This window comes from Lichenostomus cassidix, chromosome Z, assembly GCF_008360975.1.
Source record: "Lichenostomus cassidix isolate B80296 chromosome Z, HeHo_3.0, whole genome shotgun sequence".
Lineage (NCBI taxonomy): Eukaryota > Metazoa > Chordata > Aves > Passeriformes > Meliphagidae > Lichenostomus > Lichenostomus cassidix.
Genome location: NC_139511.1, coordinates 41,736,222 through 41,764,124, shown reverse-complemented (window position 1 = coordinate 41,764,124; position 27,903 = coordinate 41,736,222). Strand labels below are relative to the sequence as shown.

Genomic DNA, 27,903 nt, shown 5'->3' with positions numbered 1-27,903 from the left:
AAAACGGTGCAGAAAGGCTTTTATTACTACCGTTGATAGGCTATGTATTTCCTGGCTCTGACAAGGCCACACATCCTCAATGCTTGATAAAAATAACCAGCTTCCGATTTTCCACACATTAACACTTGTAACTGGTATTAGCTGCACTGCTTCAAAGACTTACTAGCAGCCTGTACAGCAGTATAGCACAGGCCCTGTATAATACTCTATACTACACTTAGTAGTAGCCTATTCAGAACAATCCTGTTCTCATCCAGGACTCACTCACCTCAGTGCCTGGTCATCCTGACCAGAGTAAGTACCTCTTAACTGTGTGCAAGAACATTTTACTAGGATTAAGAGGCTAGACAGTGTTATTTCCCTTCTGCAAATTGTAAAATTCTCAGCATTGTAATTTAGCAAGTGCTACTCTCATACTTACCTACATTTTCTCCATATTAATTTTTGCAGCTGAGACACTAATGTGGATTAAAAAGGGACTTTTTGATTTAGTGAAGCTCAGGTTTAACAGGACTTAAGTATCATCACTTTTAAACTAGACAATGCACTTTTAAGCAAGGCAATGGTCTTCATAAAAAAATACACTGCAAAACTTTAAAATTTTATTGAACTAGCCAGCATTATTTAACTCATGGGAAAGCACCATTATGAGCCCTTTACCTTTCCCTTTTAATTAGTCATTCAAAAATAGTCTGTTAAGCTGTGAAAGATGGCTTACAGCTTGGGTAACTGCTTTGGCCAAATCTCTTGGTCCAAAGCTTCCACTGCACACAAGTGCTTCATGGCAAATTCTGTCCTTCTCAGAGATGGGTATCCCTTCACCCTAAATACAACTCCGGATTTTTCAGTCCAGTTTTTGTATCTGATGCATTAAAACACTGCTTCTAGCCAGGCAGGACCCCGACTAGGAAGAGACTTGCCATGCACACATGAAGAATAAAAACCTTCCAAATTTTAAGGTTGTGATGAAGCTTGATATACTAAAACCAGAAACATCCATCTCAACAAAAACAGAAGTGGATCCCAATTGCTATTTTAAGAACTACAGCAATTTATTTAGCTGCAGACCATTCCAACATCAAACACGTGCATTTTTAACTTGGAGCCAAACTCCCATTACCCAGCACAGACTGAATACATTAAGGCTACTGTAGTTTTTAACCCTCAAACCAAATCTTTTAAAAGGTGCCCTACTCATGCTCAGGACCAATTTCAAGAGCAGAATGCTGCAATACCTACAGCACCACAGAATATCTTCAGTTGGCAGTAATCCATATGGATCATCAAGAGCAACACCAGGGCTCCTCACAGGACTACCAACACCAAAATATTTTGACCAAGAGCATCATAGACATTCCCTGAACTCTGGCAAGCTTTGGGCTGTGACAACTTCCCTTGGGAGCCTGTTCCAGTGAGGGTCTGAACTACACTTAGTTCTGCCAAGAATCAGGTGAAGCTTGTAAGTTTTACTAATACTATGCTCAGTGTCAAAAGTGAGTAAACACTATCCTGTACTTTGGATTGAAAAAAAAACCCCATCAAAATACAAACAAGCCCCTCCTGAACACTACTCTGAAGTGAGCTGTGTTCTGCCCACTGCACCGCTGAACTGTCACACAGAATTTTGACTGTACAGGTAAATCCTGCTTGTAACAACACCCACACATGCAGAAGTTTATAATAAAATGGAACCTCTCAATGAAGACATAGTACGTACTGCAAGTTCTCAAAAGAGAACTGCACCAAGATCAAGGTTTGTAGTTCCTGTTTGGTCTACATGATGCACTTGGTCTGAACTCTATTTAAGAGACTGCCAGTAACAACATGCACTACGAAGTCTCATACTGGAAGTTCACGACAAAAGGCGTTTATTGGTAATTAAATGTAGAATGTCTTTTCAGTATCAAGTACAGCATCTTTATTTCTGACTTGATTCAGACTTGGATGTAGAAGCTCTCAAGGAAGAAAGCCGGCGCCTCTTGGCAATCTGCTCCTGGCGTTTCTCCTTGGCTTCCTGAAAGGCACAGAGTATGGAAATGTTATGTATCATCAAAGGCTTCAAAACATCCACAAAGGAACGAACTAGGGAAAACCAAGTTTAAGGAATGGATTCTAGAAGTCAACAAAGCAAAATAATTGCCCTTCTTTGGAGGTCAGAAGAATTCTGCAAGTATCCGAAACAGCATGGATCCATGTCTTTGCCCAGTTTGCACCCGCAACTTTAGTAAGGTAACTGATTTGAGAGTTTGCAACATACCAAAGGTGCATCTACTCTCAGTTTCTACCTGGAACTCATGAAACTCAGGAACTACTGTGCCAAATATTTCAACTGTACTGCTTACAATATTGCTTCAGCAGTTGCTGCAGTTTGAGGAGCAGGAGCTCAATGCAAATGAGTAAATGCATGCAAACAAGTACCTTCTTATCAATTTATCCTTTATCAAGATCAACTGCTGAATCCTATTTCTGCACACAATCGCTCAAATGCTTGGCCATCTGGACTTAAACTAGAATTCATATGAGCTAAAACTGCTATTGCAGAGGTTATCTTTAGAGACCATAACCATTTATTGTTTTCTTTAAAATAAGCTCTCAAATTAGTGAGCCTAGTAATTTCTATTGCTCTAGGACTGGCAGAAACAGATAGAAATATCAAAAAAACCCCAAGTAACCGGCTCTGTTTATATTCACATTTGGGCACTCACATTTAAAATGAACTACCACAGAGAAGCTGTAAGCATACAGTTCCAGTTTACCAAATCCCTGGATTCTGGGAGACACAGCTGAGCTAAAATGGCAAACATACCTTCATTCTCTTGGCCAGCAGCTTTGCATATTCTGCAGCTTCCTCTTTGTTCTTCTGAGTGCGCTGCTTCTTCAGGGCAATACGCCTGCGCTTATGCTGCAGCACACGGGGAGTCACCAGTCTCTGGATCTTGGGAGCCTTTGTTCTGGGTTTCTTACCTAAAAATCATTATGTATCAGCAGGAGTGGCAGAGAACTCTCTCAAGAGGCCACATAGCAAACTTTACTGTAAATTCCAACTCTCCCTACACTTAGTTTTTTTTAATAACATGGGTTTTCATTACCTAGCTTCAAGAATAAGCCATTATATCCAGTTACAATTTTACAAAGGCTTGACACAGCTTATCCCAAAAAACGCATCAACAGTCCACAATGAGCAAACAAAACACACTACCACACAGATCTGTAAGATTTTTACAAAGCAATCCTAACAGACTTAAGCAGTCACATGCAACAGTCTGATGTGCACCAGGATAATATTCTTTAAAGGACAAAACCATTGAATATGTGTTCTTTTCCCCAACAAATTTTCGCAGTACCCAAGTTTTATCACATTCTAAAAATTCACTTTTTCCCCCGGATCAAATGCAAAAACCAAAAAAAAATTGAAATTTTACACTGTGAGAGAGAGGTAGCAAGCAATGCAGTGCCCTTCCAATAAAAGCTCATTTCAGACTGCCACAAGCAAAGTGTAAGAATCTTACAATTTTCTCTCTACACTGCCTTTTCCTCCCCCACATCATAAAAAAGCAAGTTTTAACATTGCACTTTGTATTTAACTTTGTTTTATTACCAACTATTTTTGGGTTATTCTTAAATACTGGTAAAAATTACTCCAAATTCTATCAAACATTTAAGAACTGTGACAAAACAGACAGGGAAAAGAGGAGTGAAAGAAGTGACGCAACCAAGAAACTCGACTTCTTTTCCACAAGTTGCAGCTGACAAAGCTTATATATAATGAGTGTCAGCTCCTGGATGCACTATTAATTGTATTTCATTCACTGCAGTAGGCCGACCACCCTGTTGGCAATTACAGGAACCCCAAGGGCTGTGCTATTGGAGTTCTTACCCTCTTTGTTCAGAGGCTTCCTCACAACGTACTGGCGGACGTCGTCCTCCTTAGAGAGGTTGAACAGCTTGCGGATCCTGCTGGCTCTCTTGGGACCAAGACGACGGGGCACAGTCGTGTCTGTCAGCCCAGGAATGTCCTTCTCTCCTTTAGGAATATAAGTTTAAACATGTCAATTACTACACCTCCTAAGCACCAGCTTCAGCAGCAAAACACGAAGTTTAAAACATGTAAGAATTGCTACTCTTTTGCTACAGATTCCTCCAAGCAGTAAAAAATGCTTTAGCAATCTGTTGAAGTATTACAAGAATGCAGTGCTCAGAGAGAATTTTAAGGACACATTTGCACTCTGAAATTGGAACTCCATTTCCATTCCACACAGCCACTACCAAGCAGCCTCCTTCCAGGTGCCTACTTCTCCCTATTGCTTGTTTCATCCAGACACTTACCCTTTTTTACAATAACCAGATTCAGGACACTTAAGTTGGCATCAACAATGCAGCCGCGGACAGACTTGCGCTTTCTTTCTCCAGTCCTCCTGGGGCGATAGCAGGAGTGGCCCTTGCTGAGCAGCAGGCGCACACGTCCGTGGGTCAGGACACCCTGCTTCATGGGGAAGCCTTGCTTGTCGTTGCCGCCGCTAATCCGGACAACATACCCCTGTGGAAACAAACACTTCTCAGTTACTCATCCATTACTTCAAAACGTAGTAGATACCACAACATACTGCTCAGAACAAGGGAGCACCTTGTCCACGATTCAGCAAGTCACTGTTACTGCCACTGCAAACAAACTCAACCAATACCTTTGGAACAATTAGAGAATTTTACTTAAGAAATGTAAAAAATACCTCTGCATATCAGAATTTACATTTAGTGTGATTCACATCCCTTTGCAGTTTTGTTGCAAAGTTACACCATGTAAAATCTTGTGCATAATGTCTAGCTTTTTTGCAATTGTAAACCAAATTAAAGCCTGTTATCATCACGAACTGGAAATCTGCACAGAACATTGGAGTGTCTAGAGTAGGGATACAGGTAAAAATGAAAAGTACAGGTTTTATCACATTCCTTGTGAAGGTGGCAGCAGAAAAGATCAACCTCCTTAAATTCAAATGCACTATCCACGTTAACACTATTCCAAACCCAGGCTCGACATGGCTTTTCCCATTTGTTACCAGCAGTTTGAACACTTCAAAGTCAGTTTTGAGCAAACCAGCAGTTTAATACTGCAGACTGAACTTGTCCTGAGCACCAAGACAACATTGAAATGAAGACCAACATGCTACTGCGAAAGGGAGCAAAAAACTCAAAACACAAAGCTTTCACAGCTAAAAATTCCTCAGATAAATCGAAGCTCCAAGAGGCTAGCCTAACCGGTAAGTTCAGTACATATACAAGAGGAGAAACTTTCAACGTAATTGCCAAATGCACACCAGAACTAGAGCATATATTTTAAGCTCCTTAAATTCAACTGTGACACCGTTCCGTACTACTTACCTTCCACTCCTCACCAAGGGAATCAGCCAGCACCTCCGTCGCCATTCGTTTCTCGTAGAATGTCCTGAGTTTACGCTCATCATCTACTTCAATGAGCTTCTGACAGCCAGTTGCTGGGAAAGAAATATTCAGCTGGCAAAGGCAAAAAAAGAAAACAAAAACAATAGTTCAGTCTGAAACCTCTGAGGAAATACTTAAGCAATAAAACAGTATTTACCTGATGGTTTGAGCTCAACATTTTGAAGCTAAAATTCCCCACCTGCTTACAGGAATGCTCACCATCTAAAGCCTACCACCATCATACTGAAGGAACCAAGGCAGGGAGTTCTGTGTTGAGCCACAATGGGCTGCACAACTCGCACAGAAAACCGACTTTTTATTGCAGCCGGACGTCGATCAGCCTGCGAGCAGCGGAATCCTGTGCCCTTCCTTTCCTGCAAGCCCCGCACAGCACACGCCGCATTAGGGAGACGCGCAAGTAACTTCAGCGGAACAGTCCCTGCCGTGAGGGATCATTTGCGCTTCCCTGGGGCCGCTGCAGTGTTCCCGGTACGGCCCCGGGAACAGCGCACACGGCGCCTCCCTGCCGGGCCCTACTGTCGGCTGCACAGGTCGCTCGCTCGCAATAACCCCTCCGTGCCAGGCGGTCGCTCCGGAAACCCGGCGCTCCGCGGCCCTGCAGCCGCACAGCCCCGGCCTAGAAAGCAAGGCCCGCCAGCAATCCACTCCCATCGGCACCGCAGCTGCGCTCCAGCCCCTCCGCCAGGAACCATCGGCCACCCACAGCAGCTCTGCGAGAAGTGCCGGGGCCATTTACGGCAGAGGAGCCCCGCACCCTCCCAGCACGGCCCCGGCCCGGCGCGGCCCTACCTTCATCTTGCCCTCGTGTCGACGCCGCGGGAAAAGGCCGCACTTCCGCCCGGACTTGTTACATACATGCAGCAACTCTCGCGAGAGCAGCACCGCTCGTGCCCCGCGTGACCGGGGCTGCCCAATGGCGAGCGAAGCTGCTCCGGGCGGGGGCGTGGCCGGGGGTGCGGCCTCGGGCAGGGACATTCCGTCCCGCGCTGCCGGCCGGGCGCTCGGCTGCTGCCGGGCAGGCCCGGACACGTGACCGGCTGCTGGCGGTGCCGCTGGCAGCGAGGGTTCCGTAGGAGCGGCCAGGGGGATCGCACGCACGGACTCGCCCACCCCGGGGCGGGGAGCGCCGCCGCCTGGAAAAGGAAGCGCCATCAATACGCGACGCACCCGCTTTCAAGGGAAGGCGCGTTGTTTGCGCGGCATGAGCGGCTCCCGCCGGCGCTGTGTGTCCAGCACTTTCTATGCACGGGCGCAGGGCCGTGCGGGGAGCGGCCGCTCCTTTCCATCACACGGGTGGGGCTGACACTGTGTGCTCTGTGCAGTTCTGGGCTCCTCAGCACAAGAGAGACAGGGAACTGCTGGAGAGGGCCCAGTGGAGACCACAAGGATGATCAGGGGCCTGGAGCATCTCTCTCATAAGGAGAGGCTGTGGGAGCTGGGTCTGGTTAGACTGGAGAAGAGATGATTGAGAGGGGATCTCATCAGTACATATAAATATCTTAAAGGCGGCTGCCAGGAGGATGGGGCCAGAGTAATGTTGATGGTTCCGGGTGGCACAGTGTAGAGTAATGGCTCTAGACTAAAACTCAGAAGTTTCCCCTCAATATGAGGAAGAATTTCTTGACACTGAGGGTGGCAGAGCACTGGAACAGGCAGCCCGGGGAGGTCGTGGAGTCTTCCTTCTGGAGACATTCAAACGCCACCTGGCACGTTTCTGTGTCACCTCTTCTCAGTGACCCTGTCCGGGCACGGGGGTTGAACTGGATGATCTCCAGAGGTCCATTCCAAACCAAACAGTTCTGTGATTCTGTGTGAGATATTTCCAAGCGCACAAGGCAGGCGGTAGTGCTGCCCACGCCTATGGAGGAGCTGGCTCCTCAAAGCCGCCGGGGGCGGGAAGTGTCTGTTCCCCCGCCCGGCTGCCGGCGACCCCAGCGGGGCGGCCCCGCCAGCCCTGCCCGTGGAGGCCAGCCCGGAGCCGCCCCGCCCCTCGCCCGGGTCGCGGAGGACGGGAGGGGCGGGCCGGGGGCGCGGTCACCGGTCCTCAGCGCCGCCGGGCCCGAGCGCCGGGCGCGATGGGCGCGCTGCTGTGGTGGGACCCGCTGCGGGCCGGCAGCTCGGAGGTGGACTGGTGTGAGGACAACTACACCATCGTGCCCGCCATCGCCGAATTCTACAACACGGTGCGTGGCGGCGGCGGGGGGCGGTGGGTGGGCGAGCGTGCGGCGGCGTTCAGGTCCCGCAGCAGCGCGGGGGTCCTGCTGCCTGCCAGCTCCGTCTCTTGCGGGGTTTTCGTGGGATTGTAGCATGTCATTCTATGATTGTCGACTTCTTTTGCTTCTGTAGTCGCTGGCATGCCTAAAATTTAAGAATTTATACCTAATTTCTCAGATACAAAATGGGGAGGTTTACTAGTCATACTGCTACTTACAAGTAGTGTGCAACAGGCTCCCTCCTCGTATTTGTCGAGCCTTGTGGTGGCCAAGCACCGAATTTTTTGTGCTGTATTGCCCTGGTCTGGTACCCATTTGCACAGACAGGTATCAACCCCTTGATGGGCGTGCAAGGCAGTGATGGGTCAAGATAAAAAGGTACCTTGGTGTTTGGAGGCAAAACTGGATTTCTCCCAAATATATTTAGCTCCAAGAAGGCGAAACTTTCACATGCAGTGTGTCTTAAGGTTGCAGGATGAAGTCAAGAGTGTATTTTTAGAAGAGGAAGAGATGTCTGTTTAAGAAAGTAACTGAAGAATGGAAGGCGAGTGTATAATGTAATTGTTGCTTCCCTGCAGTTAGTCATGGTTTACCCCCGAGTCCTCTCCCACCTTTGCAATACCGTTTAGTTGCTGGAGAGAACTTAAAAAAGCACAGCTACAGCAGCAGAGCCAGACTGCCCTATACCGTGCATCTTGCAAAGGGAGCAACGCTCCTGACATCCTCTTGATGTAAAGAATGGCAGTGGCAGATCCACTAGAGTAAAATAATCCATCGGGCTTTCAGGTAGTTTGCCTTTCCATGAAAAATATGTATCCAAGAGCAAACCTGCCAATTCCCAGTCTGTTTTCTGTTCTACCGAAGGTGGTGTGTGCACAAATGCGGAGCTGAATCTTCTGCTTTGTCTCTTTTATACTTTAAAGTGGGCCATTTTTTTTTCCTCCCAAATTCCATCCTTGTCTGAGCTCTGATTTTTCTCTTTCAAGCCATGTTTCTTTGACTGCCAACGTATAGTGGAAGAAATAGTTTGTATCATGGGAGGTTCTGCACATATAGAGCAAGTAATTCCATGTTGAACTGTGTAAATCACTAACTTGGTTTTTTCTTGTACTTGGCTGCCAAAGTCCTAAAGATGGTGGTAGGTCTGTGCCATTGAAGAATTTTGAGGGTGTGTAAGGGAAACTGTCAGCTTTTTTGTGTGTCTGATGTCACTGCACAAGAACCAAAAACAAAGGGAGGAAAAGGTCAGGATAAACAAGTTATTGAAGACAGCAAATATGTTTTTGAGCCAGCTATGCAGGGGGATGGGTATCCTTCTGCTATGTGTGCTGGTTCGGTCTGGGGTAGAGTGAATTTTCCTCATAGGCATTGGTGTGGGGTGATGTTTTCTGCTGAAAAGTGTTGATAACTCTGTTATCATAACTCTTTCATTACTTCTGAACAGGGCTTACTGAGATCAAGGCGTTTCCTCCTCACCTCACCCAACCAGCAAGTGGGCTGGGGGTACAGAAGGCCTTTGGAGGGGAGACAGCTGGGACAGCTGATTCCAGCTGACCCAACAGATTTCCCAGGCCATATGGCATCATGATCAGCATATAGAAATGGAATCAGGAGAAGGAAGTGGTTGGGACTTTTAGGGTACTTGTCTTCCCAAGTCACTGTTAAGTGTGACGGGGCCCTGTTTTCCTGGGGATAGCAGAGCACCTGCCTGTCCAAGGGGAGTGCTGAATGAATTCCTTATTTCACTTTGCTTGTGTGCACAGCTTTTGTTTTCCCTATTGAATTGTTCTTATCTAAACCCACAAGTTTTCTCACACTTGCCCTTCTGATTTTCTCCCTCTTCCTGCAGTGAAGGGAGTGAGCAAGCAGCTGGGCAGTGCTTAGTTGCTGGCTGGGATTAAACCACAACACTGAACTGAGCTGATTAACATTGGTATAGAAGCTTGCAAAATTAAGTATAGATGTGGTATAAGAGCTGCACTTGTGTCCAGATGAATAACTGAGGCTTCAAACAGGTGGACAGACACAGAAAAAAGTTTGCCTCAAAGCCTGATGTGTTGTGGCAGCTATGTAAAAATCAGCAAGCTGTACACTTTGAGGGAAGGAAAAAAAAGCCATGTTGAGGGTCGTCATGTTTAGGCTCTCTTCAGTAATACCAAGTCATTGTTAGGGTTTGATTTCTGTGTTAGCAACTTCTGAAAATTAAAACACTGAGTTGCGGTGGATTGATGGGGTTGTGCAACTTAGTCCTCAAAAAAACCAGATGCTCACAGGACAGTTGAGAAATTTTGGCCCTACTCTAAAAAGTACCTTAGGTGGCATCTAAAGTTTATCCTTCTAGGGAGGGTTTATTCCGACTGACTCAGACTCTCTTGAAGTTCCAGGAAACACTCTTCAGCAGACCTGAATCTGGCATCTGGATCATTAAGCTTTAGATTAAAACCGTGCTAATCCACATTTTAAACTGTCATGGCAGGAGATCAGAGTTGTATTTGAGGTCTCACGCAATATTCATGTAAGCACAAAACTGGAGCAGTTTATTGGAAATGTATTTTTTTAATTTCTTTTTCTGGTCGGACTCAAACCAAAGCACTCAACAGGATTAAATCAGTAGAAGAAATCTGTTCAGATGTTTTCTACAAATTGATCAAACTAGTTTTTTAAAATATACACAAGCTGGACTTGCATGATTTTGTCTAGCTAAAGTGATTCAGGTCTTACACTTCTTCAGTAGAGAGGCCACAAAATGCTCTGTAGTTTAATTTGAAGGAATAGTTATAAGAAAAGTATCTTTTTTTTTCTCCTTCTGAAATGAATAAAGTAATGTGTTCTGATGCATTGTAACCCTATTCTAGAACATAAACAAATGCCTCCACATGATCAAAATAATTTACTCTGTGAAGAGGTATTTACCAAAAAAACCAAAGATATTGTTAATGTTTTAAACACTTGAAAGCAGTACTTTTATTTTTTCCTGTTGTCAGTATTTAGCAGTTCTATAAATTGCATTTAGTTGTGCTTGTAATTTCCATTTAAGAAGGGAATTGCCTGGGTTTTATTCCTCTTCTTTTGTTACCTGGCGGCATGGAAATAAAAAGGTTTTAAAAGTTATGAGGTAGTCTTAAGAGTGTGAGAAAATGCCTGTACTGTCTTCACAGGATCTTTTCTAACCACAGGATTTTTAGTGTTTGTGCATGGCATGCTCAGAAACTAGGGTATAGAGGATACACACCCTCTGATGTTACTGGGAGCTACTTCAGTCAGTTTTTGCTTTCTGCTCAGAAAGACATCATACAGTAAGTTTTCTTGTGGTGGTTGAATGCTGCAGCTGCTCTTTGGGAGATGTAACAAATAGTGAAGAGCACATGAGCTTTGTTAGGACTGCAGGAAACATACTGTGTTGAGACAGTGGCCAGATGTGAGTGAAGTTGCATGATCATGATCTGAGCAAGCCCCTGACGTTCTCTCTGTCCTATAGGCCTGTGTCCTGAATTTCTGTAATATATTTAATATGTTAAAAATTAAAACTAGAGGTCCAGAATTGTGTGAGGCCAAGAGAATGGACTGTTGAAGTGCTTCTTGCCTGTTTTCCAAAGCTGTAACATTTGGTCATTGCCTTTGCAGATCCTGAAGGAAATTTTCTGTACTACTGATAAAAAATTTTACACTTATTGTAACAGTAAAATAATTTGAATTGCACATTACCCAATCATGGAGGCAAATTGAGTATTAATGTAAAAAAATGCACATGCAACATACTTTCTGGAGCCATATTTTCTGAAATCATACTTTTGTATTTAAATTTTCAGTACTGAAATTATTTCAGCTGCTGAGGTGTTAGTAAATCCTCCTGGTGGCCACTGCGAAGAGTACAAGTCATTCTCAGGCTCCAGTTTGCAAGGGTTTTCTTGCATTTGCAGGCAGGACCTTAGCATGAGTGGGAGTTCAGTGCCAGAGCAGCACTACCATAGCACAGAACTAGTCCCTTGTTGGCCAATCACTACTATAGATCTTCATTGCCACAGTGGTGTTAAGTAGGTCTAGTGTTTCCTTTGTCATCTTGTTCCTAGGTGGAATAAGGACTTTCTAGCCAAATTTTTATAGCCTCTTTTTGCCTGTTCCGATTTTCTTCATTGGTCAGTTTCAGTTGTAGTGATGGAGAAGTTTACTTCCAAACCACTTAGTTTAAAACCACCTATTTTTGCCTCTTGACACTTCCTTTTGGCCTAACTGTGTCTAAAAGCCTAAAATGCGTAAAGCACTCCCAGTCCCCCAGAGGACTTACTCATATTCCATCATCCCTGCTGTCACTGTGTGTGGTTCCTACCTGCTTTGGAGTGAGGGAAGTCTTCCTGTTCTGTGTATGTATCAGCACATCATGCTCTGGGATCCTGGTTGATCTCTGTATTCCTAATGTTGCTGACAGTCTCTGCTGCATGGAGACGGGTGGGTTCTTTTGTGAATGAAGGTTGCTCACGTGAACCTGTTTTGTGGAATGTGTAGGTTGCTCTATGTGAGTTAAACAACTTGATCTGCCTCTTAAAATCTGTTCTCAGACCATGTTGGATGGCAGACAACAGTAGCTGAATGAAAGAATTTATATGTTGTTCTTGAATTATTTCTCCACTAAATTTTCATTATTGTTAGTAAAAATTTGTAAGTCTCTGTGAAGACATATCTATCCCAAGGGAATGCCCTTGATCCAAAGTTGTTTTCTGCATCAACTGTTGCTGAGGTGATTTTCCTTGTGCTTGGGCTAAGCAGGCAAATATGAGAAAGGTGAGGCTTGGGACTCCTCCTGTCCTTTGGCTGCATGTGAAGCAGCAATAGTGTGTTTTCATAACCACTCAGTTACAGTGCCATGGCTGACCCTCAGCGCTGGCAGCTCCTAGGAAGAACCGATTGATCACTGCTACAGTGACAGCTCCTGCTAATTGTAAATGAAGTGTTTTCAGTTTTTAGAGAATCATCCTTTAGGCTGTTGGTAAGCAAGAGAAAACATAAAACATGTCTTCATTCAAATCTTACATATTAAATTTAAAAAATCCTAGCAGTGGTCTGAATTATCAGCCTTTACACCTTCCTGTAACTAGTTTTCAATCATATTTAATTGTGTCTGTAGTAGAGAACTGAGGGAGAAAATTTAGGTGTAAAAGGACTTAAAGCTCCAGGCTCTCTTTACCCTGCACAAAATGGGTTCTAACTCCTTTATCTTAGCATTGTATTTCAGCCCTTCCAGACAGCAGCTATTGTTCAGTAAATTGTCTTCTACAAAGCTTGTCTAGCTCTGTCTAGTGCCAGTGCTTCTAGTGCTTTTTCCATGCTAGGTTTGACAGCCATTGACAGGACAGTCACTGGTTCTCAGTAGCTTGGTCCTGTAGACTTCCTGAATTGCCACAGTCTTGTGGATTCTCAATAAAACTGTTCTGGGAATTGACTTGAATTGTGATTTAATGATGACTAGCCACATTTTACGTTGCCTAAAGTTTTTATGCTGTTACTAATTTAATGATGTTAAACAAAACAAGTTGATGCTTTTGCAAAAACAGGTCAGCATAGTCAGAAACAGGGTCTCATAACTGGTTGAGCTGGGGCTTCACTGAATGACAAGATGTTATTATGGATGTATTAGAAAGCCTATGGATATTTAAGATTTGTTTATTTTCTGTCTTTGTGAGACTTTGGTTTTTTTTCCTAGATAAGCAACATCTTGTTTTTCGTTTTACCACCCATATGTATGTGCTTGTTCCGTCAATACGCAATCTGCTTCAACAGTGGAATATATTTAATATGGATTCTGCTAGTCGTGGTTGGTAAGTTGATTAGTCTGTGTTTGCCAACTCCTGTGTGAATTGAGAGAGGAAATCAGTTTTTCCTGCTTGCACTTGACTGTTTTGCAAAACAAAGCAATCCTGACCTCTACGGAAGAGTTTGCTTGCATGTGCTTAAAGCAGAAGCAGGCATAGTTTCTGAAAGGAAAATGCCTTTTGCAAATTGAAGTTGCTGGGAAGTTTGACCATAGTTCTATCCCCTTCCAATCCTTCTTTGCATACTTTTTTTATTTTTATGTTTGGGCTTACTCTACAGCAGTGCTGACCCTCTTTCCTCTGTTGTTGCTTAAATGAGAGCTGAAGTGCCAGTGCAACTGAAGAGAGTAATAGGTTTTTCATTGTACTGAGAAGTCCCAAGATGGAGATGTGTGATTCTGAAGCTTGTTAATTCCTGGAGGCACTTCAAGGGATAATCAGAGCCCACTGGGGCAGGGTGACATTTTCCACCTGTAAACCTGTATCATGGAGTAGCACCAGATGCTGCTTTTTATCTTCGTCTTACGCATTCTTCTGCTATTGAGAAAATTCAGAAGCAGCACTGGCTTTTATTTCTTAACTGGTTTTGCATTATACTTTTTCACCTGATGTTTTGTCATATACATCTTTTCTAGTAGGAGCTGAAATTTTTAGCTTCTATTTTTGTGATGTGTTTTCTTCATGATTAACAAGGGGCTAAGGACTTGGATTGCCTCTTAGTGAAGTTGGTGTTTGTTTTCTGGTTTTCTCTTTTTATTACCTTTTCTAGACCAAATGATAGCCATCATTTCCTATGAAGTTCTGAGCATGAGCAGTGTGTTTCAGTCTATTGTGATACTGCAGCTATTCATGCTGCCTTTTGATTAATTCTTCCAGGAATTGGATCTGTTTATTTTCACGCCACCCTCAGTTTCTTGGGCCAGATGCTGGATGAGCTCGCTATTCTCTGGGTTCTGATGTGTGCTCTTGCCATGTGGTTCCCTAGGAGATACCTGCCCAGAGTTTTTCGAAACGACAGGTAATCATACAATCATACATGTACACTTCTGTGTTTCTTGAAACTTACTGTGCTAATACCTAAACCTGCACGTAATGGCACCAAGTTTATCACCCTTACCACTATCACTGCTGTTTTTGTTCACTCCATTCTCTTCCAGTTGCTTGTATGTCAGCCCATTTTTTTCAGAATTCCTGAATCTGCAGTTGCTGATAGTAGGGTTTTTGCCCTGTAACTTCAGGTGATTAGATGAGATAACTTGACTCTGGAAGTGTCTGTTTTTGTTGACTCTAGGGAGAATTTTACAATGAATAGTTTATGTAACTTACAGCTAATGTAAGAGAAGCAATCTTTTGCTCTTCCTTTTGTATATCCTGAAGTGTATATACAAGTGGACCTGTGGAAGTCAGCTGAATGTTCATCTGAATTTTTAAGGCAGTGGTTAAGGGTGGTGTTTACATATTTAAAGGCAAAGTGTTTGTTTAGAAACTATTGTTGTTGTAAAGAAATTTTTTCTTTTTCTTGCAGGTTTAAAAAAATACATCATAGCCAGTTTAAACTATTAGGTTTGCCTCCTCACAAAAAATTGTGCTATAAACTTCGAACATATTGTTCTTTTATGTAGTAAAGAAGTTGAAGTAAATGAGAGGCTTGAATTGCAGCATCAGTGTTCTCCCTGGAGGTTGCTAGGACTGCTGACTTTTGCCCTCTTACACTGTTACTCTCTGCCGGGTTTTTTTGAGTTTGTTTGGTTGTTGGGAATTTTGTGTTTGTTTTTTTCTTGACATGTGCCAGATTAGAAATTTCTACTGCTTGGAAAGAAGTTTGGTATCTAGACTGACCATTCCTCAAAATAGCTTGCACTGGGTAGAGTGTGCCTTTAATTACTGTGTGCAGCCTATGTGCATGGCCCAATTCTCTTCAGTGTCTTCGTAAATGATTTGGATTTGGACATGGGACTTGAAAGAATACTAAGTAAATTTGACGACCACACTAAATTGGGAGGAGCTGTCAAATCCCTTGAGGGCAAAGAGGCCTCCACAAATGAGACCAGTCACCAACCAGGTGAAGTTCAACAAGGGAAAGTGCTGGATTCTTCACTTGGGATAGGGCAACTGTGGATGTACAGACAGACTGGGGAACAAGACGCCGGAATGCAGTGCCATGGAAAGGGACCTGGTCAATGGCAAGTTGAACAAGAGTCAGCAGTGCCCTGGCAGGCAGGAGGCCACCCATGTCCTGGGGGCCATCAGGCACAGCATGGCCAGCTGAGCAAGGGAGGGGATTGTCCTGCTCTGCTCTGCTCTGCACTGCACTGGGGTGGCCTCATCTCGAGTGCTGGGGGCAGCTCTGGGTGTTACAATATGAGAAAGACATTAGAGAGCATCCAGAGGAGGGTCATGAGGATGGTGAGGTGTCTGGAGGGGGAGCCATATGAGAAACAGCGGAGGTCACTTGGTTTGTTCAGTGTAGTGAAGAGGAGATTGAGGGCAGACTTCATTGTGCTCTTCAACACCCTAATGAGGGAAAGAGAAGGGGCAGGAGCTACTCTCTTTTCTGTGGTGACAGGACACAAGGGAATGGCCTGTAGCTAAGTCGGGAGGTTTAGGTTGTATACCGGGCAAAGGTTCTTCACCCCAAGGATGGCTGGGCACTGGAACAGGCTCCCCAGGATAAGTGGTCACAGCCGCAGCCTGACAGAGTTCAAAAAGCATTTGGACAATGCTCTCAGGCACATGGTGTGACTCTTTGGGATGGTGCAGGGCAGGGCCAGAAGCTGGATATATTGATCCTTCTGGGTGCCTTCCAACTCAGCATGTTTTGTGATTCTATGTAGTTTAATGGCTTTATCGTGTTGGTGTGAATTTAGTACTTCTGCATATGACAGTGTAGTGCTATTACAGAACACCATCAGCTTAACAAGGAAACAGGTTTTACTGGTGTCTTTTGGTTTATGGTGTAACTCTTAGATGTTCAGTTCAAGTGAAGAATGCAGAGTCCTAAATTTATGTGTAATTTATGTAAACTCTTTTAATGAGCCCCCAGAAGGCTAGAGCATCTCCCATTGCATCAATTACTGTCTTCTGATATTGTAGGGTAAGTTCATAGTGTGGACCAAGATATTAAACTACTGGGTTTTAAAGTAATAGCAACACATTCGGGATAAAATACTGTTTCTATTAAACATCGTGTTAAAACAGTAAATACTAATCTCTCAGTCTATAACTGATACATAAAAAATTTGAGATGTGATTAAGGATCCTATTGTATCCTTCCACTTCTCAGAGAATCTGTCAAGACAGTTACTTTTTATGGAAGGTCTTGATTCATTTCTGAAGTGTGCAGACATCCTGGGCAACAAACCCTAACCTAGAAAAGGTTTGGTTTATACTCTTCGTTTCTTTGCTTTGCCTGACTAATCCTCTAGTATTATGTCCATCCTGTGCTCAAGGCTGTAGTCTTCACTTTCTTCATCCTCATCACACTTTGAATTTTCAGTGCTGAAAATGTTATTATCGATCATGACCAATTTGTGATGTGTTTATTCATTAGGACGTTCATGTCAAATTAGAACTTCCTACTTATGTAACTTGTTGCCTTCCAGCAGAAAGAGAAGTGGAATGAGTCTAGGTGAAAGTGATGACACTTGTGGCCATGGAATGGTACTGTACAAATATATTGAGACCCTACTTCAGACATAGAAGTGCCGTCTTTGGACAACAAATATTTTAAAAAGTTGTGGACCAGTAGTTAAAGGTCTGCCATAGTCCAGCCAAAGACTGGAAATGGGTTGTTTTAAGTCCAAGCCTGAAGTTTAAACAACAGTTAACATATATTTAATTTTATAGTTGTCAGGCTCTCTACATAGGGCGCTGTCTTGGTTTGAAAGACAGGTTTCTGTTAAGGAAGGTGGGAACCTCCCTTAGAATAGCGAGTATGTATTACTCCTCTTCCCTCCAAATCATTATAACTTTGAAATCAAGGGCTTTCAGACAAAGATATGGGAAAAGGACTAACAGTTCTTCACTAGTATTTATAACAAGGCAAATAAGCAGCAACAACAGTAGCAACAACAAACAAAAGCCAGAAACCCAGTGGCAGCTTTCCCTGGGCTGCCAGGCGCTGTCCCTTTGGTGCAGTTCCAGTCACAGCCAGCAGGGGCGCTGTTGGCTCCAGCCAGGCAGGGCAGTGTGGTGATTCCCCCGCGGCTGCAGGGGGCGCTGTGGCGCGAGCTCAGCTCTGCCTCCCTCACACGGCAATGGCGGGCGGCCTGAGGGCAGGACAGGCTGCAGCAGGGAGCTCAGAGCTGTGAGGGCAGGACAGGGTGCAGCAGGGAGCTCAGAGCTGTGAGGGCAGGACAGGCTGCAGCAGGGAGCTCAGAGCTGTGAGGGCAGGACAGGCTGCGGCAGGGAGCTCAGAGCTGTGAGCTGGAGCAGCAGGGCTGGTGCACCTGGGGTAGCAAGCAAAAGGTAGCAGGAACTCTGCAGCTGTGGCACGAGCTGTAGTGTGTCCCAGCAGGTGGAGGATGTGGGGTTATAGGGCAGCAGAAAAAAAACTGACGCAGAGGCAGAAAGTCAGCAGAGCTAGGGAGCAGCAGCTGGACTCCTCCGTAGGGGGAATCGTCCTGGGTTTCCCCTGAGGCACCTGAGGGGATGGTAAAAGTCCTCCCCAGTCAGATTTGGTGTTAATACAGTCCCAGTTCAATGGCTGCTGTTACAAATAAAAGCTCACCCAGGAAGAAAGAAGTGCAGAGCTGTGCTCTGGCAGTCACAGAGAGCCCCCTCCACCTTCCCCTCTGATAACTAGAGAGCAAGTGAGCTAGGATCAGTCAGTTGTTCTCCTCCACCCCCACCCCACCCTAGATACATCTTTTGTCTCTCTTAAGTGTGGACAGTTAGGGTCTCTTTAGCGACCCTAATGGATGGGGCACAATTCCCTAAGAGAAGACAAAAGGAAAAATCCTAACTTCCAACAGGTGCAATAGAGATTTCATTTTTACTAAGAATATACCAAATCTTAATAGTATAAAAGATGTCTGTGAATTTCTTACCTATTGTTGAATTTGGTTAAAAGAAATGTTCTGTCTTACCATGTAGCTTTCAGTATCTTTGAGGGCTCTAAAGAGATAAAGGAAAGTAAAGCAGACTGTAACATGGCTGCAGAAGCTGGGGCATTAACAATAACAAATAACCTAAAAATCCATGTTAAATGCTTGAAGAATGACAAGACAGAACTTCATTGAGGAAGTACACTGCTGTGTGCAGAGATGGACCTAAATTTTGTGATATGAAGTTTTAAGATTTCTAGTTTTAGTAATTAAATTTTGAATTAAAAGCAGTTCTTCTACCCATATCAACTTTATTCAGGAGCCGATTTAAGGCTGCTGTGGGTGTCCTGTCTGGAGTTACCACCTGTCTGGCCTTCATTAAGCCTGCCATCAACAACATCTCACTAATGACTCTGGGTGTTCCCTGCACAGCTTTGCTCATTGCTGAGTTGAAGAGGTAAGTACACTTCTCCTGAATGCAGCGTTGCCTTCTCAGATCCTTAGGACAGCGTGTGATGATACACTAGATCTTCAGTGCTTGTGGCCCCAGATCAGAAAGGCTTCTGCCAGATGAAAGAGCAAATCTAGTATAAACTTGTTTGGCAGTTCAGACATTTTTTGACAAGGATTTTTTTCCCTAGGACATTATTATAGGTCAGATATTTTCTGTGTGCTTGAAACATAGCTCTTGCTGCAACCTAGTCTAACTCAAATTTGTTTATTTATTATGGAATCAGGGCACAGTTTCACTTTATGGACAGCATTTCTTCTGTATAGTGTGCATAAGGGTGAGGTGATGGCATGGTTGCAGTCTGAATGCTAGTGGGCGTGTGGGGCAAGGCCCAACCAAGCACGTATGGAAGATGTTCCAACTCTCAAAGTTGTACTTTGAGTCTTGCAATCACTTTGTCTTCTGATATGACTAATGTGATGGAGTCAGAGTGACAAAGATAAGGTTAATCAGAGGATTGCGATCAGTCAGCGCCATAGAAACCATAATACCAGAATGCAAATAGAGAAGAACCTGAGACTGATTTGCACATTTTAGAGATTTCTTCTGTTAGAGTGATACCAGCAGCTGTCCAGAGACAGTTTTTTTTAAATCTCTTCACCTCCTGCAAAAAGGACCAGAGGAATACTAGCATACGAACGTGTCCTTTTTCGCCTCTTCTCCAGTGTCTGAGAAGGATTTTACAACTTATGCTGCCTCTTATATGTTGAATATGTCCATCAAAACAAGTGAATTAGGACAAAGTGTCTTCATTCTGACTGCATCTGTTAGAATAGAGATTTTTCTGTTGGCTACATTACCCTGATCTGCCACTGCTTCAGTATACAGTGGAAGCTTCTCCTATTAATGTTTTGTAAAGGTGTTCATGAGTCTTCTCATGAGACATCCTACTGTGTGTTTCTGTAGTCAGACACTTGGGAAACAGCACGCAAGTTAGTTGTGGACAAGGTCAGTAGCGGAACAACATTGGTGGTGTCATTTTGATAACAGCATGAAGGAACTACTGACAGGAAAAAGGGACATCTGTTTGTGGCACTGGATAGTAGCGTAAATTCTCTATCAGTTCCATATCAGTTTTCCAGACATGAGCGCCTGAGAAACTTAAAAGGACAAGTTGTCAGTGTCTCCTAAGATTGAATACTGTTGTTTCAAATGTAGGAATTAATATGCCTACCGGTGTTTGTTTTTCAAAACTCTTTCTGAAAGGTCGTATTTTACTAAAATGTCTACATTTTACCTGTTTTTTGTTGTTGGTTTTTGTGGTTTTTTTGTTTTGTTTTTTTTTGTAGAGAGTGAATTGAGGACACTAGACCTTCTTTTTCAATTGGTAATTAAAAAGGGACCTGAAGTAACATAGGGCCCTCTCTGGTTGTGCATTGGGATGATTGAACACCTTTGATATTTTTGGATGAATTCCTAAGTGTAAAAGGCAAATAAAAATCTTTTCTTTTAAGTTATGATGCTCCTTTGGAGATTTAAAGGGATACATTCTTGTAAACCAGGAGGTGAGGAGTCATCTCAACTCCTTTTGCAGGAGAAAAGTTAATTTAAGCATTACTTAAAAGGCTTGCTATTTTTCTGTTCTGGGCTACCATAGCCAGGAGGGGACTTCACATCTGAGTGTGGCAGGCTGCAGTGGAAATTTTTCTGTGAAACAGATATTTGGGGAAAAAAGGAGAAGTTGCTTCTGTTCATGCAGAAGTTTTTGATGTTTTAGACCAAAACTCCCTGTTATTCCTGTTCTAGGCTGTGTCAATTTTGTACAGAATTCTGGGGAATCAGAACCACTGTGTTTTCAAATGAAAAATTTCTGCCTTATGTTTGTCTTTGATGAGGTAATATTGTCACAAAAGAGCATTACATTCTTAGATGTGGACCTGGTAACACGTAGAGTGTATAGCTGGGAAGTATTGTGGGCAGGAGGTGATCAAAAGAGCAAAAGAAAAAGCTCTCCTAGAGAATGGTATCGGTGGGAAGGAGGATGCTTGTCCTTTGATTTGCCTAGTCCAAGCCATTGAGATTATAATGTCATCAAATTAGTGCTTATTTAGGGAGTAACCATCAGGCATATAACTTCCTCTGTGTGTGGATATGCTATAGATACATGCTATAATATTGTTGCTCAGCTGACTTTTGAGCCTCGAGCAGTGAAGGTTTGCCCTAGTTTCTGGTCTGACCATTAATATTTGATTCTTCTACTAGAAATCTGGCTGGGGCCAGGGACATTTTCTTCATTGTCACAGGTTCCTTTATTCCCTTGACTAAAAGGTTAAGCTAGTTAAAAGTTTGAAATATTCCTTAGGCTAGAAAGGGAGATACCTGTGTAAAATTCAATCAATCAGCATCCAGCAATTTGCACTGATTTGAGGAAAAGCTGGTATACTTTTTTGGGGGTTCCAAGATATTAGCAGATAATGCTGCTGGAAGTGTGTACGAGCCCAATCCCTTAAATAGCAAATGACTGGAGCTCATACGTGTTTGCAGAAGTGCTGATATTTAAATAACTGTGGTTTTTGTCAAATGGAGAACATTGTGCATTGTGTAGACAATAGTGGAAATAGAAGTGCATTTGTGGGTTCCAGTTTCTTTCAGAATAGAGTAGGATAGGATCAGGGCAGCATGAACATGTCTTTTAGACCTTCAGCTAACGAGTTCTTTTTCAGTTCTGATCAGTGCCTGTGTCTATGGAAAAATAAAAGAAAGGCTACATGTCCAGGTGGCATTTGCATTACATCTCTTCACTGTGGTGAAAGCAGTGGCTTTGCAGTTCCATGCCTCCTCAGCAAGCATGTCTTCAGCCCATCTGAAGCACAGTTACTGCAGAAACTTCAGACTCCATGATGGGTGATCGCAGAAGACCCAGGAGCATTAAAGAGATCAGCAGGCTGTGCTCTTCTCATTGTGATTGACTCTTTCTGCCTTAAAGTAGTCCTTTGCAGAACACTCTACAGCATCTAGTCTTAAGTTTATAAAAGTAATTTGCAGTACCTGATGGTGGTACTGATCAAACCTGTTGTTACAGTCTGTACCATTTCTGTGGCTGATCTTGTGTAAGTAAGCCTTCAGTTTCCCTTTGCAGCCTTGAATTCTTTGAACCACAGAGGTTAATTGCCCTTTCCTCTTGGTATTCAGATAGTCAGGTGCTGACTAAAGTAGCTCTTAAGTTTGAAGCCAAACCTCTTATCTTATGGGATGCAGTTGCATGCGTTCATGTCCTTTGGACACGTCCAGGAAAGCCTCCATGTTCTCAGTACACACACCCTTTCCTCTGTCAGAACACGCAAGTACCCATCTCAGTAGTCTGGTTTTATTTGTCAGATAAACAAAATCGATTCATATGCATATCTGCTTAACTACATGGTTTAATGCTGTTAGGAACAGTTGTACCTCTCACTGAGGACTATAAATGCCTTAGCAGTAATGGGAGTCTTTATACAGTAACAAATACAAGCAAATCTGAGCACTTGCTGCATGGCTGGTTGTTAATGAACAGCATGTGTAACTAATCTCTAGTTGTCCAGAGCACCCCTCCCTAGGGATGGGAATAGCTTGATGTTTGCCCACCATTGGCACATTTGTGTTTAAGACAATACCCAAAACACAGCTACTGATAAAAAGGTTTGTTTTGTTACCTCACCACTGCCTTGCATCAGAGCTATACTTAATGTAAGTGAAGTTCATTTGTTAAGGACATTTATGGAAGAGTCATTTTAATTATTTGTGTCTGGCATTGTTTAATAACAATTTATTTATGTTTTTCTCCTTAGGTGTGAAAACCTTCGTGTGTACAAACTGGGTCTCTTCTCAGGTCTTTGGTGGATGCTAGCACTTTTCTGCTGGATCAGTGACAAAGCGTTTTGTGAGATCTGGTCCTCATTTAACTTCCCCTATTTGCACTGTGTATGGTAAGTGTCGTGTATAAAGTCCAAAGTTGGATTCAATTTGATCCATCCCCACTGCATTACCCTTCTGTGATGCCTGGTGGCTATTTCTGGTTAGATCTTGACAGAATCAATGGTAAGATTTTTATAAGCCCAGAGCAAGTCTCATGCTGTTCAAGGTGGCAGATTTAGGAGTCTCTTTGGCCTGATCTGATTCTTTAGACACTAGGTTCATTAATTGTAACTGAATTCCTTGCCATACTGGTTACTAAAAACCATAGCTGTGTCTATGAAAACTTAAACTGCCATTAAAAACTGTGGTAATCCTCCCTATGAATGAGGATTAGTGGTTAATTAACGATGGTGAAGTGGAGGAGCAGTGAAAGGCTTTGATGCCTTTTCTCTTTTACCACCCAGCAAACTGTGGTTACTTACTTGAGGTTCCGTATCTCAACATTACTGCACCAATCTGTCAGGTGCAGAAAAGCCAAAAATCCGGAGCCTGTTTAAACCAGGGGTAAACTACAGTTTTGTAGTTTTCCTTGCTCTCTATATTCTTTGTCTCCATGCAGAGGACAGACAGCAATTCTATGGGGGGCTTGTGAGAAGATGGTGAAAGGTGGACTGATTTTAAAGTATAGTGATGTAGTTGATTGCTTTATTGAATTTATGTTACTGATTTTTTCCTTTTCTTTTCTCTTTTCTTTATCTTTCTTCTTTTCTCTTTTCTCTTTTCTTTTCTCTTTTCTCTTTTCTTTTCTCTTTTCTCTTTTCTTTTCTCTTTTCTTTTTTCTTTTCTCTTTTCTTTTCTCTTTTCTCTTTTCTTTTCTTTTCTCTTTTCTCTTTTCTTTTCTCTTTTCTCTTTTTTCTCTTTTCTTTTTTCTTTTCTCTTTTCTTTTCTCTTTTCTTTTCTCTTTTCTCTTTTCTCTTTTCTCTTTTCTCTTTTCTCTTTTCTCTTTTCTCTTTTCTTTTCTCTTTTCTTTTCTCTTTTCTCTTTTCTTTTCTCTTTTCTCTTTTCTTTTCTCTTTTCTTTTCTCTTTTCTCTTTTCTTTTCTCTTTTCTTTTCTCTTTTCTCTTTTCTTTTCTCTTTTCTTTTCTCTTTTCTCTTTCCTTTTCTCTTTTCTTTTCTCTTTTCTTTTCTCTTTTCTTTTCTCTTTTCTTTTCTCTTTTCTTTTCTCTTTTCTTTTCTCTTTTCTTTTCTCTTTTCTTTTCTCTTTTCTTTTCTCTTTTCTTTTCTCTTTTCTCTTTTCTTTTCTCTTTTCTTTTCTCTTTTCTCTTTTCTTTTCTCTTTTCTTTTCTCTTTTCTTTTCTCTTTTCTTTTCTCTTTTCTTTTCTCTTTTCTTTTCTCTTTTCTTTTCTCTTTTCTTTTCTCTTTTCTTTTCTCTTTTCTTTTCTCTTTTCTTTTCTCTTTTCTTTTCTTTTTTTTCTTTGTGTGTGGATGTCTATTCTCAGGCACATTTTGATTTGCCTTGCGGCATATCTGGGATGTGTCTGCTTTGCTTACTTCGATGCTGCCTCTGAGATCCCTGAGCAGGGCCCTGTCATAAAGTTCTGGCCCAGTGAAAGGTGGGCATTCATTGGAGTTCCCTACGTCACCCTCCTCTGCGCACACAAAAAAACATCTGTGAAGATCACATGAAGTTGGAAGCCATGGAATGGGGATGGATTTTCAACTTCTATTCCAGCACAGACAATATTTATATAATGATAAATGACTAGTGGTGTCTTTTCTCTTCTTCCTAAGATAGTTAGCACTTCAGGTGTTATAGGAAGAGGAGGGATATGTGTTCCTTCTGCTATGAAGAAGAGAGAGGGAGCAGGAACATGGGGGCACTTGGACCCTAACAAATGGCTTCTCTGTTTTTTGCACTGTGTTTTTGATGTAGCATTTCCCTTGATAAAAGCTCTTTTCAAATACCAGGGTCAAGGAGTGATCTTTTTGCAGTAGGTCACCTCTGGTGCTTGATTCACTTATTTTGTAACTTTCTTTGTGAACAAAAGCCAGTCCAAGATGCCTACATGCCATCCTGTGTCCTTCTTAGCTCTGATTTTGGTGTGCTTGCATGTGGCCACAAGAGTGTGCTCAAAGCCCATGCTACTCCCCAGCGTGGTGTGGCACCCAGGCTGTGCATTGCTTTGGATCACAGAATACATGGTTGCTTTCCCAAGTACCACAGAAGACCAGTGTTTGCAGCAGGGTAACTGTGTAAGTGCAATTAGGCAGTGTAATTGCAGAGGGAGCTGACAGAAGTCCCTAAAACGAGGTAGGAGTTCAAGGATTTTATTGTATTTCCACTGTCCTGTGAATACTTGTATGCTGCATATTTCCCTCTTACAGAAATTTCATAGAAATCCCTCTCTACCTCTTCAGACATGTTTGGTCTTGAATTTGGCATTGAAGTGCTCACAGAAGTGTGAACATTAACTTCAGTAAGATCTCAGGTCAGCATGGATTGACAGTGTGATTAAACTATAAAAACACATAGGTGCCTAGCTGCACATCTAATTTGAGAGCTGACTTCTCACCAATGCATTGCAAAATGTTATAAAAAATAGTCCAGTGTTCTTCTGGTTATACTTAAAAAAAAAGCAGATTACTGCCTAAAAACCAAGCTGAAGACCTGGATTTCAGTGAGCAATGAGATGTGATACTGAGTCTTGTATTCTTGCAAAATATTCAGATTTTGTTTGTTTGCAGTCTCTTTCGTAAAGATGAAGGATGTCTAGGTCCATTTAGTTTTAAGATTATTGGTGCTGAGGTTCAGGAGTGGCTATCGTTCTTGCAAGCAATTAATACTAGGCCTGTTTTAAAAGACAAGGTGCAAAGTGCAGGCGTATTTTTCAAATATTATCAATTCTAGCTGCTCACAGCTGCAGTTTTGGAGAAAAAAGGGTCTACTCACATTCCATCAGAACTGTAGTATCAGAACTCTAAGCGGGTTAAGGCTTTGAATGTACACTTTCATTAATAAGTTTTATTTCCTTTTTTAGTATTAGACCATGAAATATGATTTTCTCTTTTGCTAACACATCTCATGTTGTACTTGTTTTTTATCAATGCAAAAATGTACTCTATACTGTATAATGTTTATGTAAGTGGCTTTTAGCAAGAACTTTGGGGTGAAATAATTTTCAAAACCTTAAATCATTTTAAAACCTTTAAAACTTTTATATTCAAATTTGTGCTTAGAAAGCTGGAAGTAAAGTGTATGCTGACACTCTTAAAGCAAATTATTAGTGGGAGATATGATTTCTTCATGAGACCTTCAAAGTGGATAAGTAGACTACTGTCAGATGACTACCAAATCATAAAAGCAGCAAAATCTTTCCAATGGAACAGTACATATTTATACCACTTGCTAGTGGATTTGAAACATCTTTTTGACACACAATGATACAATTTTTATATGAAACCTGTTTGTAAAAATTTGTGTAGTATTGTTTGTTACTCTTTGTTTTGTCCTTTTCCTTCCTCTCTTCCTGGTTATGAAATGCTCAGCTTCAAACACTTCTCAGGTATTAAAAGTTATATGATTAGATCCTTATACAGGTAGGATTGCTGGCTGGAACCCAGCTAAGTTTTCTGATGCGTAAAATGGTCCTACTTTGAGTAAGACTTTTTGATAGTGTTTGCTAAATTATTATGTTATGGTAAGTAAGTTATTTTCAGTATTGCTTGGGAACTTAATAACTGTAGACATAATGTACTATTCAAAATTACTGGAGCCTTTCTGCTTAATATCTTGCTTGAAAGCAACCTCTGACTCAAAGGGCTCTAATCAGTCTGCTGTCGGTTGCTGTCTTCTGCTCTGCAGTCTGACTGCTCACAAAGAAGTAATTTTATAATTTAAAAAAATCTCAGTTGGGCATTCAGCTATTGAAGAAGTAAATGAATGCAGATACAGGCCAAGAATAATCTCCTGTATTTTTATTATCTGATCTCTAGCCCTTTTTACTCTTCATAGGAGATTTTGTGAACAAAGATTACTATGTGTTATTCAGAGCTTCACTGTAGAACTCGTTGGAGTGTTCCACTGTAGCAGCAGCTCACCACTTTTAGATATAGCTACTGCACTTTACATTAAATTGGTATTAACTTATATGTTCTGAAAATAGCTACATTTATTAAAAAAAAACCCATGCATTTTTACAAGATTCACAGCTTTACAGATTGCACTTACACAATAATACTAGTACCCAAAGAAGTATATGATTGGCATACAGAAGGTTTTGTGCACAGGGTCATATAGATGAAGAGAGTATGCACAAGAAACTGTATTACATTGCAGTATAAAGTGATGTATATGCACCTGCAGCTTTTAAAGCCCCAGAATGCTCTCCTTGCTTGCTGGCAGGAAGTAAATTGCTTCCTAATGTTTAGGTTCAGTTAGTATTTTAGAGTATTTAGTGGGATGAAATACTGTGTTGATCATATTGTAGACATTGGCATGATGTCTGTCATTCCTTTAATGTTAAAGTTTGTGGTTTTAAGAAAGGATGACTAGTTTTTGGTGGTAGCAAACGCTCAATTCACAGTCATCGAAAACTCAGTAAGCACTATGTAAGGGGTGGTTGGGGTTTTTTTCTATCTCCATTGAAGTGTGTATACTAAATGTTTGTGGAAAACATGTAATATTTTGCAGCATTAAACTGTATTTGGAGTAAATATTGTTTGCTTTTTTTATACATCACATTGATGGAGAAGAATGCAGCTGCCAGTATAATGCCATGAAGTATAGTATGGATAATTTCTCCCTTACACAGATATCAGCAATTCTGACTCTCTGAGGAGGGAGACTGCATTAGATAGAAGACCATTAATTAGTGAGATAGTGATTACTTTGCATATCAAACTGGTTTTTGCAACTAGAACAAATATTTGAAAACAGTAAGCCCATGAATAAACAAAGACAAGTAGCAAGAAATGGCTAAAAATGAGTGGCCTGTATTTCCACAAATAGACAAAACTGGGTCAGAATACATCTGGAA

The 27,903-nt window shown here is 42.2% G+C and overlaps 2 protein-coding genes across 2 annotated transcripts; one reads left to right on the top strand and one right to left on the bottom strand.

The window, feature by feature from the left end:
• Nucleotides 1-1,851: 1,851 nt before the first annotated feature.
• RPS6 (ribosomal protein S6) lies at nucleotides 1,852-6,377 on the bottom strand. The gene is made up of 6 exons (XM_085043490.1): nucleotides 6,247-6,377; nucleotides 5,377-5,508; nucleotides 4,327-4,537; nucleotides 3,878-4,024; nucleotides 2,807-2,964; nucleotides 1,852-2,014 (listed from the first exon to the last, which is right to left on the bottom strand). The coding sequence occupies exons 1-6, from the start codon at nucleotides 6,250-6,252 to the stop codon at nucleotides 1,919-1,921; spliced, it is 750 nt and encodes a 249-aa protein (XP_084899616.1). The 5' UTR covers nucleotides 6,253-6,377; the 3' UTR covers nucleotides 1,852-1,918.
• Nucleotides 6,378-7,477: 1,100 nt separating this feature from the next.
• ACER2 (alkaline ceramidase 2) lies at nucleotides 7,478-27,580 on the top strand. The gene is made up of 6 exons (XM_085043489.1): nucleotides 7,478-7,640; nucleotides 13,369-13,483; nucleotides 14,354-14,495; nucleotides 18,842-18,979; nucleotides 22,801-22,938; nucleotides 24,367-27,580. The coding sequence occupies exons 1-6, from the start codon at nucleotides 7,533-7,535 to the stop codon at nucleotides 24,551-24,553; spliced, it is 828 nt and encodes a 275-aa protein (XP_084899615.1). The 5' UTR covers nucleotides 7,478-7,532; the 3' UTR covers nucleotides 24,554-27,580.
• Nucleotides 27,581-27,903: the final 323 nt, after the last annotated feature.